The sequence below is a fragment of the Astatotilapia calliptera genome, chromosome 9 (genome assembly GCF_964374335.1).
Source record: "Astatotilapia calliptera chromosome 9, fAstCal68.1, whole genome shotgun sequence".
NCBI lineage: Eukaryota > Metazoa > Chordata > Actinopteri > Cichliformes > Cichlidae > Astatotilapia > Astatotilapia calliptera.
The window spans coordinates 11,476,510-11,492,972 of record NC_137430.1 but is presented as its reverse complement, the minus strand read 5'-3'; the positions used below and the strand labels follow the sequence as shown (position 1 = coordinate 11,492,972).

Here is a 16,463-nt window from a genome sequence, read left to right as displayed (position 1 = left end):
TGAGGTTTTGCATCGCCTCTGTAGATGTCAGACTTACGGGCCTGTAGTTTTCCCGTTAACAGTGTGTGCCCTTTTTCATACTTCTTTCCATCCTTCAGGCAAAATTGATTTTTCTTGATTATATAAACCTGTGGGAGGTTCAGCAACCACATGATTATTTTGCTTAAAATTCTAAACTGCATTACAACTTTATTAGTTATAAACTTTTATTTCTACTAAACAGGAATTTCGAGAAGTTGCAATAGAACAGGCTGCTTACAAAGTTATGTAACGTTAGGCTAAATACAAACCAACACACACGTGTGCTCCTTTACTTTTTCATGCTTTTGAAAAATTACATCTTGGCTGCATTGTGTTGTTCAGTCCTGCTCAAAAGATGCAAGGAGTTCATAGTGGTCAGTAGGACCGCATTAGTTTGGCCCTTTAACCAGGACTGTAGGGCCCAGTTGGACCTGACAGCACAGCTCCTGGGATCACTCAGGCATACAGACCTCTTCACCATTGTAAGGTAGGAATTTTTGGAGATTGGATGAGGGGCTTAGTCATTCATGGGGAGCTCAGAGTAAAGCCGCTGCTGCTCTGCATTAAAAGTAGCCAATGGGGTAGCCACTGGCTACTTTTAATGCGTCTCGCTAGGGATGCCTCCTGGGCGTCTCAAAGGTGAGATGTTTTGAGCAGACTGAGGATACGCTGGAGAGACTGTGACTCTCAAACGGGTTGGGAAAACCTCGCTATCCACCGGAAGCGCTGGAGGCGTTGGTCAGGGGGACGAAGGTTGGGGCGGCTCTCTGCGATTTTGAAATGCGCATTTAGCAGAAGGCTTCTCTACTTTTGATCCCGAGGTGTTTTCGGAAACACAAAGGAATGTCACAATTAAAAAGTAGAATGCTAACAAATGTCGCCAATGGGGAAATTGTGCATCCAGACTGCATAATCTCATATTGTTATATTTTGAAGTGGGCTCGAGCTTTCCACTAATAAACAACACAGATTACAGTTAATAAATAATGTTGTTAAGCTGCAGCTGCGATGCTAATGTAGAACAGAGGCAATTACTCCTGCTCGAGCTGAAGTAAGTGGGCCAACCTCCTTTTGTCTAATGCGTTGGCATGACGTCACATCACATCTTCTTCTCACAGAGCCTGAAGAACATTTGCTGGTGTGGACCCATGTTTTATATCTGACTTAATGCAAGGACAACAAGGAATTCTTTGTTTTACACTTTTGAATACTTTTTGTTTTGCTTTTCAAATGCAGTTTTGTGGATGAACCAAGCAGAGAGAGTTCAACTAGTGAACTGACATCAAACCTCGGCAGTTGGTAACAAACCACAGTGCAGACAAGGGAACAAAATAACAATGAGGAGTGAAAATGAGTCCTGGGTTCACCAGGTGGCCAGAGTCATGACTTCATTTGAAAGCTCTCCTTGCTGTGTAAGGTGATGAAATGAAAATGCTTTGTTCTCAGCTTGCTCCCGCTGCCCCCCAGCAGCCAAATGATCATCATCACCTTCATCACATTAATCATAATTAATTGATTTTAAAAATGTGAGTTTAAGAAAGTTTGTTGAATCTCACTTGCAGCCCTGAGCAAACCTCAGGGAAAGAAGTATACAACTGCATGAAGGCAACTGTTTGTAATATTGGAATTTACAGTAAAACTTCCCTTGCCAAGAAGGAGAAATACAGCAGTCTATGAGCTTGAGAAATATGGAATATATTATCATTTCATGGCCTCTTTCCCCCCAGACTTTTACTGCTCGCTGTTTATTTTGTTCCTAAACTGAAAGGCAGGAATGTGTGTTCTTCCTGGGGTACACACACAATATGGGAAGTACTCTGTTCATACAGCAGTTTAGTGTCATTGAAATGAGGGGCTGGGAGATGATCCGGGTACTGCGTCTCACCTTTAGACTTTCTGCTGTTAGCAGACTTCAGTGTGTAAATAGGCGATGGATCTGTGAGTGTATTTAACAAAACAATTAGCACAAAAACAGTGAGTATCAACTGCCCCTCGTGAACACAGGCTCCAGAGCAGCCACTACTACTCCCTTACATCATTTCCAGAAAGAGTGATGAGCAGCAGGGCTATAACTTTGAGTGCCGTGGCATTAATATGAAAGCCCAACTTTTATTCCACCCTGTCTCCTTATTGCATCCGCTGTGATTTCTGCCTTTCTCTGCGGCGCTCGAGGGCTCCCGGCCGCCGGCCACTGATGACTTATTCTACCTCCCAGAGGATCCACGTTATGAGACTTAGGGAGGGTTAGTGAAATGCCCATTCCCAGAGCCCAGATTGACAGCACATTATTAAAAAAGGTGACACTCACACACACACAGGTGATCATCCAGGCCTGCATGCACACAAACATACACACATTCATAACTACACAAGGACACACTCACGCACACATGCTCCCTTTGCCCTGCAAGTGATGAAAAACAGTCCGAGTATAAAGTGCGTTATTATACTTTGTCTTGGAGGAAGAAAAATCCATAATGTAATAACGCTGTGAAAAATCTATAGGAATGCAAGGTTATCCCTCCTGAATAGAAAAGAAAATGCTCAAGGCTGACAGAAAAATGCACCTTGTGCTGTTTTGTAATTTTCAAGCCCATTCAACACCAATTCCAAAAGTCTCCTTCCCTCTCAATGTTTTCCCCCAAACCCAGCGAGCATATGGCAGCTCTGCAGAGACAAATTTGTCAAAGATGAAAATTTAATTAAGATTTAATTTCTTTTTACTATGCCCATCAAGTAGTCTGATGCGATAAGGAGCTCGATGAATCATCATTCAGAGAGGGTGTGGAGTCTGGGTGTGGGAAGGGGTGCAGTGTGTGTGTGGGTGGTGGGGTTGGGGGGTCGTTGATATGTCGTCTTACAATGGCTCTGTGTTGAGAGCGCAGAAGAAGAGCGGGATTTAGAAAGTGATGAAAAAAGGAATGGCAAGGATAGAAGGAGGGGAAGTGGGCATCGCTCTCTGTCACAGCTAACTCAGCCTTCTGGGGTGGCTCTGTCTTTCTCGCTCTTTTCATCTGCGTCTCTCACCCCCTCAGCCCCTCACACACACCCACCCACCCAGCCACCCCACCCATGCTTCTCTCATCCTCACTCATTCTTGCTTCCTTCCTCTGTGGAGACAGAAGGAGAGAGATCAGTTGGAGAATTAACCATGGCAGTTCATTTCACTGTAGGGCTGAGGACACTGAGGGAAATAGAAGCTGGCGGTGGAGGGGGCAGAAAACTGGTGGCCTCTGAAAAGTTGAATTCAGATTGTAAAAATATATCCTCTGTGTTATATTAAACCCAGAATCTGTGTATGCACTTCAAATGGATGACTTGATTTAGAGAACCCATGTTTCTCTGTGCAGTTTGTGTGCTAAAGAAATGAGTTAGTTCAAGTACTGCATGTGTATGATGTCAGTATGCAAAGATCCATTCATTCAATTTCAATTCGGTTCAATAAAAAAAAATGATACAGCGCCAAATCACAACAACAGTTGCCTCAGAGCGCTTTATATTGTAAGGTAGAGCCTACAATAATACATACAGAGAAAAACCCAACAATCACATGACCCCCCTATGAGGAAGCACTTTGGCAACAGTGGGAAGGAAAAGCTCTCTTTAAACAGGAAGAAACCTCCGGCAGAACCAGGATCAGGAAGGGACGGGGCCATCTGCCAAGACTGGCTGGGGTTTGAGAAGGAAGACAGGATAAACACATGCTGTGGAAGAGAGCGTGTGATTCAGTGCAGAGGTCTATTAACACATAGTGAGTGAGAAAGGTGACTGAAAAGGAAAAACTCAATGCATCATGGCAATCGCCCAGCAGCCTACACCTATTGCAGCATAACTAAGGGAGGATTCAGGGTCACCTGATCCAGCCCTAACTATATGCTTTAGTGCATGTGAGAGCGAAGTGCTCTCATGGGGTGATATGGTTCTATGCTCATGAAGCATCATCTTCTTCAAAACTTCACATTTTGTTGTCACTTTACAGACTGGATCTCTTGATTTAGAGAACGTATGATACAGAGTATGTACAATATTGGGAAACAGTGAGAAAGTACATGCATCTAAGATAAACTTGAGAAGTCAAAAATACAAGTTTTTCGAATTTTTTTTGAAAGAAACACATAAACCTGATAACTTCTTTTCACACATGGAATACAGATGGATAGAATTATTAGCCTCCCTGATGTTAATAGTAAACTGTGTATCCTGTTTGCTGGATAGCAGCCTGCAGTCATTGTTGCAGACTTCGGTAAGTCTCACACATGTCTCCTGAGCAACCTCAGCCCTTTCTTCTCTGGCAAATCTCTTAATCTCCCTCAGATTTGATGGTCTTCTGGCTTGGATCTTGGCCTACAGTTCACCCCAAAGATTTTCATTGTGATTCAAGTCAGGGTTTTGGGAGGCCAGTCAATAATGTTTGCTTTGGTCTTCTGAAGGTAGTACTTTGCCAGGACCGATCTATGTTTTGGGTCGCTGTCGCATTGGAAGTGATGAGACAGAACCATTTTGCTGTTGAGTGCTTGAGGTTTCCTTTCAAAATCTTCACATATTCTTTTTTGTAATTTCTTCGGTCTTGATGATTCCCAGTTCCAGATATACTGAAGCATCCCCACAGCAAAATACTCCCACCACCATGCTTCACTGTGGGTATGTTGTTCTTTGGGTTGTATGCCTCTCCCTTCTTTCTCCAAACGGTTTCATCTCAGTATGCATAATCTGTCTGCAGGTTGTCATTAGCTTGCTTGAGTCTGGCTTGAAGGCAACTTTTCTGCAGAGGTGAAGTTTTTCTTGGTCTGCAACCTCGCAGTTCATTCCCGTGCAGGGTCCCAGTGACTGTCTTCTATGAGACTACAATTCCCAACTTTAGTTATTGGCATAATGCTTTCTCAGTGACAGTGTCAGCTCAAACCCCTGCTTAAGTTTTTGTACTGTATGTAAATGGGAAGATAACCCTCAGTTTTACCAGCTTCAAGCATTACAAAGTTAAAACACATGTTTTCACAGCACTGGTTTGTGCTATCGGTCTACAAAAAGATCTGTTTTCAGTAGGCTAATAACATCGAACCTGGTCAATTTTTTTTATTATTCTGTTATTGTGTGCGAATTTTATGATATGATTTATGATCTCTAAAGGAAATTGGCATGTTTAGAACTTCTATGTTGAAAATGCCTTGCTCTGTTTAAAAAATACTTTCAGGGTTTCAGGGTCATCTGTAGGTAACATTCCTGACTTCATCAGTCTGTTAAAGTGGCAGCAGTCTGTTATTCTGATGTAACTCACTTTTCAGTTAATGCTCCTCAGCACTTCATTCAGACGCACCCACAGCAGTGATGGAGAGATCCATGGTGCACATGTGACTTTTACCATATGTGTAAAGCACTTCTTGCACGTCAGCTTTAGCGAAGTGTAATCGCACTTTTGAACATTTAGTTCACTCTACCGATGTCGCTAAGAGCACGGCTTCTCTGTGTGCAAGTGTGCTGCACGGTGAGAAAGACAGCTGCCCCCACCCATCACACATAGGCACAAAGTGGGAGAGAAGGAGCGATCTCATTTGCAAAAATGCATAATTGAGCAATTTCTTCAGTACATCCGTCCCTTTCGGTGAGCTAAGCAACTCACAAAGACACATGAGAGAAATGTGCAGTAGTCACCTTCTGTCTACCCTAATGGGGCTGGGTGCACTCTGCATGCTGTAGGTCCAACCTAGTAAGACTGCTTGTTGACCTGACTTTTTAAAAGTAACTAACATGAAGCTCACATATCCATATATGTGGTTAGATTAAAACAAAGCTGTGCATGTGTGAAAAGAAAGTTAAGAGAAACTGAGTTAATATGTTTAGTGATCAATATTTTCTTCTCAGTAGCTAAACTAACACCTAAACACTCATTTATACTCCAAATCAGTTCAATTCATTTTTATTTATATAGCGCCAAATTTTCTATTCTAAGTTAAAGCCCCAACAGTAACACGACCCTCTATGAGCAAGCACATGGTGAATGTGGGAAGGAAAAACTCCCTTTTAACAGGAAGGAAGTTCTGGCAGCTGTGAGTTTTGTATTTGTCTCCTTATATTGTTTGTGTCTGTATCTGTAAAAAAATATTTTCTGCTCTCTTGGTCAGGTCACGCTTGGAAAAAGAGATGTTTTAATCTCAGTTTTAACTTGGAGAGAAACAACATACGAGCTGGGATAGGCTGCAGTGCTGACCTGTTTTAGGATATTACTAAACCACTTTTAAAAATAAAAGCATACATCCTTAGCTGCTACATGTTCAGCAGTGAATGAGCTGTTGCAGACAGCATGGGGAAGTAGAACAATAGGAAGCGGGTAGTCTGTGAAGTCGCACAAACAAAAATGAATTTCCTTAAGATTTAAAATAAGACCAGCTTTGTACTTGTGCGTCACTACTCACACTGCCTTCAAATCCATTTCAAATTGCTTTCATATCTCCTTACAGTATATGCACTCATGCATGTATAGGTGTATTCTGTCTTCATCGAATGCAGATGGAAGAAACGATGAACATCACCAGTGAAAGACAAGCTGGTGGGGACAGGAAAGAGAAAGGCTTTTGAAGGTTGTGACCAGTGTCAGCACGGGGATGTAAGCAGTGAAGTTATGAGGGGAGCATGGCTCTGCTGCACTGTGACAGCCTTGTAAAAGTTCAGTCATTGAGTTTGATGATAGCTGTTATGGCAGCCATAATAACATATCCTACCAGTCACCTGTAGCTATTACCTTTTTATGATGATCACACTGTTGCACGGCACACATGTATGCTTTGGTTTGTCGAGGGGCCGGCGTGCAGGTTTTTCATCGTGTGATGTGTTTGACTGACACTGCTAATTGAAAGTCTTTGGTGCGAGTGTCTAGACATTTTAATGGCCGTATTAAGGAGGAAATGATATAGTTTTTCTTCTTTTCTTTTAAACTTTTGCAACTTCCTTGCACTCAGAGAATGTCATTTTCATCCAACGACGCCTAACGTTCAGATTAATTAAGTCCCGATTTGTTCATTCTGCATCTTGATAAAATGAATAGATTGGCTTATCAGAGAAGGATTAAGAGGCACTTGTTCAGATTTAGCTAAAGCCAGCCTCGGAGTTTATGGATCCCCTTTGATCAAAGCAGTGAAAGGCGCGAACATGCAGTGGATTTCTCCAGCAGGATTCATTCCCCACCCCCAGCTGGAAGAGAAGATCCACCCCCAACCCTCAGCATCCCACTCACGCAGAACACCTTGCCTCTCCCACGTTCCACATTAGCATGATGAGAAGCGCTGTGATATCTGGAGCCGGCAATGACAATATCAAGTATTATTTCATTGGACTTACACATAGCATGTTAATTTTTTCCTTGTGTGGTTTTTCTATAATGAGTGCCAACTTGAGGGAGCTGATCATAGGAATGTGAACAAACACACACACGCGCACACACATATTTAGGTTGCCTGATCGATCTTCCTCCTTTTGTGAGATTTATGTGTTTCAGCAGCAAGACCAAATCCCTCAGGAACTGATGGTGCCACCGTGGAATAAAGCTCACTCTTTCTTACAATTACTGTACTTGGGCAGATTTGGGCAGATATAAACACCCGTCTTAAAAAATGGTTCTTTTGCAAAAAGCATTAAAATGAATCCTGTGTGATGTTTTACCAACTGCAGTAGTAAGACTTTGCTTTACTAACCAATCCACACAGTACATTTGTTAAAGATATCATTTAAAGAAAATTAGCGCTTAGTGTTTTCTTCTTTTGTTTAGCTTCGTGGCTCGATAAAAAGGAAGGTCTGTCATTTCCTTTTGAATTTAAGTGAGGTCCAATAAATGTTTTAAATGTGGGTTTTTCATCATCTCTGAGCTCTACTGTGATTTCAATTAGTGTCATATGTTTATGCATCTACACACATTCATTCAGGAGCTTTGCTCTCATGTATAACACCCACTCATTTGAATTTTCATTTTACCCCCATTCTCCTTCTTTGTTCTCTATAAAACTTATTGGCTGTTGTTTTGCATCCTGTCATTCTGCTTCTCCTGCTGCCCATCTTCCCCGCTACCTTTTTCTCTCCTCCTTCTTCTTCTTGCCTCTGCCTGTGCTCGCTCCATCTCTTTCTTTTGTTTCATGCTCACTCTGTCTTTCTCCCTCTCTTTCTTTTTCTCCCCCACAACACCCCCAACCACCCCAGAGACCAAGCTTGTTTACTCTGTCTTTTCCACATCTCGGCTCTGTGCAGCTGTGACGGTAATCTTTCTTTCAAATATTTGTTTCTTCCATCTCCAGATTTCCCCCCCTCCTTCTCACTTTTCGTGCTGCCACTGATGCACACCTCGTTCCATCCCTGAAATCTTAACTGTGCTTTGTCCATCTTGGCTCTTGGGGACTTCAAGGCTTTAAGACGTAGCAGGGAAGCCGAGCAAGACGTAATTTTGCTCCTGAAGAATTCAATCAGCTTGCATGCTGTATGCTTGTGTTTTGGCAGTCTTTCCGCTGCTAACCAGTTAGCAATGCCTGTCACCACCACTGAGCTCTATATAGCCAAAGAGCTCTAGATGATGATGGATTGCTATAAAACGATGGCAGCCTCGGAAAGTAATTACCAACTTTGCCTGCGGTGGAAATTCAGCTGATAAGCGCCTTTCCAGGGAAGTCCAGGTATTGCCAAAGCAAACAGGTGAGACACATTGAAGGTCAGAACAGAAGTGATACAGACAGAAACAACACAGCGACACGCACGGTCATACACGCGCAAGCACACACCAGCTGAGCCCCATGCTAACGAACGCTCTTGACAGTAAAATCTAGAAAGCATGCAGAAATTTTCCTAAGATGAGTGCCCTTTCTGCACATGTGCAGACACACTGAATAAATGACAGACGAGCCAGTTCAGTGATGCAACAGAATGCATGCCAAAGATTTAAAGGCTGAATATCCATGGGAGAACATTTTATTATGGGTTTCTGATAATCCATTAGTGAGATCTTGGATGCTTGACAGCATAGCTGGAAACCATCCGATAGAGTAAACATCAAGCAATGAGACTTCTAACCACACTGTGAAGTGAGATTTGTTGCAAATCGGTTGATGCCCCACATGAGTTGGCCTGCACTGTATTGTAATGCACCGATCTGCACATGCGTCATATGTGCTGACCCCAAATGTGCGGTGAATCACACGGCCCGAGGAGATCATGTTCACCAGCCTAGCAGCTCAGAACTGCGATCTCTGCGCAACACATAAAAATCAATGGAGTCAACAAATGCGGCTCCTAATGCTCTTCCTGTGCGATAAGACAAAATTAGATTGGAGCCAGTGGCCCATAATGGCGAGGCCGGGCAGGTGAAGGGGAATTGGAAACGATGGCGGTTAAAAATCATTTCAGTGACCTGACTTCAGATCCATGGATCTGCTAGGACCCCACAGGCTGTGCCTAAAGCACTGAATAGTTGTAATGACGGGCCACTGGTGTCTGAGATTATGACCTGAGAGAAAAAGTTCTATGGCCTTGAGCCCAGTGAAGTGGCAAAGTGTAATTTGTCAAATGAGTGATCACTGTGAACCACGTCTTTGTACGAAACATGATTTATACAGTTTTTATAGATACATTTAACCTGAGGATGGGTGGAGGACAGACCACGCTGCATAATGAACACATGGCTTTTAGACCGCTGTGATCTGTTTGGCATTTGTGTAGCTGGTACAGTGGAGCTCATAGTGAATATTTTCTCTGTTATGAAGAATATCTCTACTTAAATTGTAAACTTTCTGTGGTGCACTCTAATGAAAGTCTGTACAGTAATAACAAGACCTAGTGATCTCTCTCTCTCTCTCTCTCACACACACACACACACACACACACACACACACACACACACACACACACACACACACACACACACCAGCTCTGCTTCTTTATTTATATCCTTTTCCATTAAACATAGTGGGTCCCCCTGCTAATCTTTCACACTAGATGCAGATAACGTTTGTGTATTATTGCTCTGTCAGCTACTTAACCAGCCCCCCCCCCTTTTTTTTTTTTTTTTACAGTTCAGTTAAGGACCTAAAATTCTTCGTGAATATCCGGTTTCATTACATGCACATTTATTTCACAGGGGCAGTGGATTTTAATGGATATCTCTATGTACAAAAAAATATGATAACTTCATTGTGATGCTCTCTGTTCATGCACTGCACATTAGGTATTTAACATGAACATATGTGCAGCATATCTGTTGCTCTCTGTGGCTTTGATTAGCGATCAACCAGGACCTGTGTGAAAAGAAGACTAATGAAACACTGCCTCTGGCATGCCCGTCTCCCAACAATTTTTTCATACTTGTTGGCCTCTATTTAGGAAAAACAAAAACAAAAAAAACTATTTTTTTCTGTTGCACTGTGTTTTGTGAGGTGGCAGCTTTCATTTGCAAATGATTATATCCAGCCCAACTTCCCAAATCCGAGTGTGACAATGAAAATGACTGGGATCCTGATGGTTTCTGCCTCATCCTTCCTGTCTCAGGGTTAGCATCTGTCCACCCCCTTGAGGTCTGACACCCATTACACTCTGTCTCCATGTGTCAGCATAGACTTTTGTACTTCACGGTTATCAAGCAGGTCATAGCTTTGGCTCCTAAATACAACCGGCAGGCAGAGATCAGAGGAAGAGTGATTGAATGACAGCAGTTTGATCAAAGTGCACGAACACAAACACACACACTCGGGAAACCCTCGTTTCCCCTGAGTACTTGGAGATATTTCGTGACGGCTCCATTAGATGAAAGACCCCACCAAAAATCCTGCACATGTGCCTTCTCAGCTTCTTCAGCAGCAGGTGTGATAGCGAGCGAATGATAGGAGAGATGTGAGCTGGAGGGAGAGTGAGATCTCTTCTTATTTCATTTCTGTTTCTACTGTTTAGAAGAAGTATGGGTACTCTTGCACAGCATGCTTCTCTTTTCATGGCGAGCAGGTTGTTTGTTTTGGTGGGTAGACTGCCTTAATGAGGGCAGGGGGTAGAGCGAATGGGAGGGAGGGCCTCGCCTTAAAGGGATGATTAGAAAAAGTAGAGTTGAGAGCAAATTCCTCTGAAGACAAACGCTGACCAAAAATACACAGCCGGTGCATTCACGTGCCTTTGAGGAATACCGATGCAAACTGAGAAACGTGGCAGAGTCCTCGGCACTTTGTCTGACATCATCTTTGCTTCGTGCTGTCTGATGCGGCCACAAATGTGCGTCACTCGGTCCTGAGGTCCTAATTAAAACCCAAACCAAGATGATAGCGGCTGGTTCGGCGGAAGAAGCCTGTGAACGTCTTAGCGTGCTCAGATCCACAGCCAGCCAGTGTCCTGGTGTGGGAGAGATCTGGTCACCGTGGGCATGAGACAGACTGTATTATCTGCTCAGCGGCCGCCTGGCTCAAGAGATTGCTCGGCGGAGGGATGGGCGGTTAGGCAACAGGATAAGATATGTCCTCCTTTGGTGTCAGAGACTGAGTTGATGCCATTTGATATTTGCGTGTGTTGGAATACGTGCTGACAACTTAATTCTCATGAAAACAGGCACTGTTCACTAATCACAAAAGTATCCCATGACTGTCATGAGCCTGACATGAGTTTTCCAGTGATTTTTGTGACATTTAGGGGTGTGCACCTTTAGCTGTGGGAGAGGGCAGCAGTGACCTTATCTGACACTGCCAACAGCAGAAGACATCAAAAGACAAATAACAGAGGAAAACCACGAGACACCAAGCAGACGTAAGGATAAACGGGTACGGGCAATGCCGTTAAATCACGGTGCACACTGCTGGCATTGCTTTAGATGTCGTGGTTTCAGGGGTAGAGTTCAGCAGCATGAATCACGGATGTTGCTGCTGGAAGTCAGTCCCCCGTGAGGACGGATGGCAAAAGTAACTTTTTCTAATGTCTGTGTTATGTGCCTTAATATTCATTGTTGTTTTCTCTTCCTCTCTTGCAGGTATTCCTAGTAACATTGGTCCAGTTAGTAAGTAAACAGTTACAAGTAAACAATATGACTGCTTGATGCTTTGCTTTGCCTACTGTCCCACTCTTCACCGTACACCCCTAAACCCATTGCCAGGTGTTCATTTCTGATTCCAATCTTATGAAAAATCACTCAGCAATTGTCGACTAACCTTTTTTTTTTGGTTAGGGGGAGGGATAAGCCATAGCTGGGGGCTATATTGTCATAATGTGGGCATATTAATTTACTTTATCCTGATTCAACTCGACCAGATAATACTTGCCTGGCTCTGCATGGCAAATGTCATTTGTTTTTTTTCCCCCCTCCTTCTCTCCCATGCATTATAAATAAATGGCATCTAGACTTTATTAAAGTGCCAAGACCTCTCTGACAGTGTAATGTCACAGGAGGTCATTTTAATATAAGCCGCAAGCGCCTCGGCTGGTATTATCTTCGTCAAACAGTAGCCCCTCAGGAGGAGGAGGAGGAGGAAGAGAGGTGCCATGTCTCAAGTTACCGCTGCCTGGAAGGCTGTGTGATGCAGGAAACATAGGACTGTATTGAACAAGTCAAAGTGCATTCACAGCCTGGCTCAGTTCGCCTTAATCTTTTTTCTTTTTTTTCCCCATCGCCCTGTTCTTCATGAGTATCCTCTATTCCCGGGGCAGTGGATCGATTAATAAATTGCTTCCTCCTGATGAAGTTACCTGTTAAATTAAGATCAACAGCATTTTTCAATATTTCCAATTATTTGTGAGCTCTTTTTAAGCTCAGTAGTAAATTGTTTTCATTTAATATCCAATTGTGTGCTCAAGCCAACCCAAGGTTCCCCAAAGGACACATGCGTGCTTGTCTTGTTTTTATCATTTAAAGGCTAAGACGACTTCTGGGCAAGTTTCCTAAAACGTGCTGCGAGCGACGTAGGGATTGTTCCCGGGTGGTTATTAATCAGGCTTTAGTGTGGTAGCTTACTCAGTAAGTGAACACTTGTTATAAAGTCTGATGCTATGACGTCATGAGTCAGAAATGGACATGTGGCCAAGACGACCAATTTCACCCCCCCCCCCCCCCCCCCCCCTAACCCAACTACAGTCTTCCACTGCTTGCCTCCGAATTGTGCTTCGTCTTCATGCACGGCATTATTAGTGCTTAGTGTGTGTGGGCATGCTCTTCATACATGCTGTGTACACGTACATATTCACTGCTGCACATCCATCCTCTCCGTCCCTTCCAAAATGCCAGGCCAGACCATGTCCAACGGCTGTCCTCAAATCCTTTACAGGGCGGGTGTGCATGCTGATAAGTGCGTGTGTGTGTACGTGTGTGTGTTTTGGGGAGGGAGGATGGGCGATGTAGAAAGGACACTCTGACAAACCAAAGTCTTCGTTTCTCATCCAGATTGGCCCACGGGGATTTAGATTTCTCACGAGTGGCTGTCTTGTTGCAGCAGCCTTCCACAGAACCAACAAAACACAAAAAAATGAAACATGCTGACTGTCTTATTTTTTAAGCACACTGAAGAGGATGAGGCCATTTTCAGCGCAAACACAAACCAACGTTAAGTCGCATTATTAATAAAGTAAGAACAGGCTAAGGGGGGAAAAGGTTATGATGTCCTTGAGGTTTGTTTTTTTAAGGATTGGAAACAAAGCTACTGTTTGGGGGAGAAAAAACAAAGCCCTGCACTTTTTATGTTGTTTTTTTGAAGGTAATTGAATTCCTTATTGACTTTCCTCAATTCTATTTCAAGTTTATTAAGCCAGGCAGAATTGCCTAATGCAGACCATTAAAGTGAAATTAATATTTTAAAAAACAATTCTGGCTCTGCAAGATTGCATTTCATTATAAGTATGGCATTGATTAAAATCCGTCACCACTCATTTCACTCCTGAATATTCCCCATAACAAAATAATTAATGGAACCTAGATGTGCATTACATCCCGTCAGTTGCCAACACAGAAACCCTGTTTCCAAAAGAATGCAAGTTTGGGAAATGTGTAAAATGAAAATAAAATTATTGTTATGATTTGAAACTGTATTTCACTGAAAGTGGTACAAAGACAATACATTGAGACTTTCTGCAGCTGTATTACCTTCATGAAATGAGCAAAACCTTCTCTAAAGAAAAAAAAATGCCAGCATTGTTGCTTAAGAACCTATATGTATTGTTTAACATTTATAGCATTACTTTATAAATTTGCAAAGTACCCAGTGTACACCAAAGCAGCCATTTACCAGCATGAAGGCTGGATTTTGGACTGTGCACAGATAACATTAAATGCCTGACCGCAGCTCATCTTAAATGAGCTCAGGTTCAGAAAAGGGCAGTTTTCTTTACTTCTTGTTGTCTTCTCCTTTAGCGTGGCTCTTTTGTATTTGCAGCTTTGAACTGTGTTTGCTGAGTGTTCCTGAGCTCATGCAGTGATTTCCAGAACCAAATGTGCCGTTCGAAGGCCCAAGAAGATCGCAGCCTTGTTCATTATGTAAAGAGATGTCTCAATATTCTCTGAATCTACTGATGATATTATGTACTGTGTATTATTAAATCCCTTTCAAATTTAGCACAGAGAATCGTTGTTGAACTGTTTGCACACCCAGTAATACACAGAGGAGCAGACGCCTCTCCATCGCTACCTCTGAGAGGCTTTCTTGCTCTTTTTGATAATCGGTCGTGTTACTGACCTTATGCTAATATAACCAATTAGTTAGGAGATGTTTCAACAGTTGTTTAATATTTTTGTCTTACTTTGTTTTATTTTTGATGCTACACAGGTTCCAGGCTTTTGTTTACTCAGCCTTCTTTACTTGATGCTGGCAGCAAATTTAAAATGATCAAACCTGGATTTTTTTTTAATGTCTTTGTGCCGTTTTCAGGTAAACGATTTGACAAGGATTGTGCTTTATGTTGAAACACATTTCACACAGCACCACAACTTTTTTTGGAAACAGGTTGTGATTAAATATCATCATACTTTAGCAATTAGATCAGCTGTTCGACAGATCTAGACAGTGCAGCGTTCTCACCTTTTTCCCCCTCCAAATGTTCCTGGCAGAGCCTTTTTTTTGCAGCTGTTTTGACCAAACGGTTTCACTGCTAAGTGATTATCACACGAACAAAGTATTTCAAAGTAGATTTCAAAAAAGAGCTTTTTTTTAAAAGCTCTTTATTTGTTAATATCTCATTTTCAAACAGCATTTCATTCTGTGACTCGTGTGACTCAGACCCAGCGGAGACGTCAAAGTCGTCACCGATGCCAGAATCCCCACGAAGAATCAAATTCTTCTTTTGTTCGAGCAGTTTTGAAATCAGCACTGAGGGTATTTAAAGCGACTGTCACTCTGTAAAGACATACAAACCTCAAAACTAATGTTTTATTGAAATCCAGCCCACTTACAAAAAAAAAGAAAAAAGATTCGAAACCATTATTTCACAAGGGAAAAAAGTCATTATTTAAAAGATTGCACTTGGTGAACAGCAGTCATATTCTCTATTCACACATAGTTAGAGTAAGTGGCTTCTTGCCAAGACACCGCTGGATGTTAATTACCCAAGATTGCATGATTCATGGAGTCAATAGCGAAAGGACAGAAAGATCAAGTGAAGAGATGAAGGGGCACGATGAGGAAACTTATCCGTATTCCTCCCTTTGCTTGAGTCCTCTCCATTTCCAACCGCAAAGTATTTCCCTGACACGGAAATACTGACTTGTATGTAATTATGAGGTTATGCTACCCACAGCAGTCCGTCATTCCAAGTCCCAACACCTGCCATTATTTATTCATTGTTATTCCTCCACCAGAAATACACTGTAATTAGATATTGATTACTCAGTCAATGTGATGAATTAAACAAAATGCCCCCTAACGTCTTCATTTGCTATACATAGAGTCCCTTGCATAAATCATGAGCTAAATACTAAGTTTAACTGAGTTTGGGTTTTTTTCTTGATCTTTTGTCTTCAGTTTTTTTTCCCACTCATCATTGCCATTGCCATAAACATACAGTTGCACAGCAAGGTAATGGACGTCACACAAATTACATACAACGTCTCTCCGACGTCCTTTTAATGGCTCTTTGGATGCATTCTCTGCCCGTCCATGTCAGCCCTGCCCCATCGTGCTGTTTCCTGATTTACAGATCTGAGTCATGCTGGACATGTTCATATCTCCAGTTGTCTGTGTCCACTACCACATAGTCTCCCCTCTTTAGATGATCTGTAAAGTGCATCCCACGAGGACACATCATTAACTCCTGATTTCTCTCAATTGCACGCAGTTCGGCCGAATGTGTCATCCCTAGGTGTCGCTAACCGAAAAGAAGGTAGGCATCTAAGATTATGCAACAATTATGTTTTTGTTTTGCAGATTCATTTACTTCAGGTGTTTGTATAGTTGTCAAAAATGACTCTTTGGTAGCCCAAACTATCCTTCCCTTTTTCCTGGCTTCTTGAAAAGCCCAAAAAC

At 42.5% G+C, this 16,463-nt stretch overlaps 1 protein-coding gene across 6 annotated transcripts in view; it reads left to right on the top strand.

Annotated features, from left to right (window-relative positions):
* Positions 1-16,463, top strand: part of ntng1a (netrin g1a) — a 125,760-nt gene that overhangs the window by 93,099 nt on the left and 16,198 nt on the right. For 3 of the 6 annotated variants that reach the window (XM_026179213.2, XM_026179214.2, XM_026179212.2), the window contains exons 5-6: positions 11,993-12,019; positions 16,276-16,320. In XM_026179213.2, coding sequence (XP_026034998.1) covers positions 11,993-12,019; positions 16,276-16,320 — 72 coding nt within the window. The remainder of the gene's footprint in view (positions 1-11,992; positions 12,020-16,275; positions 16,321-16,463) is intronic. The other 3 variants (XM_080305936.1, XM_026179210.2, XM_026179215.2) reach the window with 1 other exon arrangement.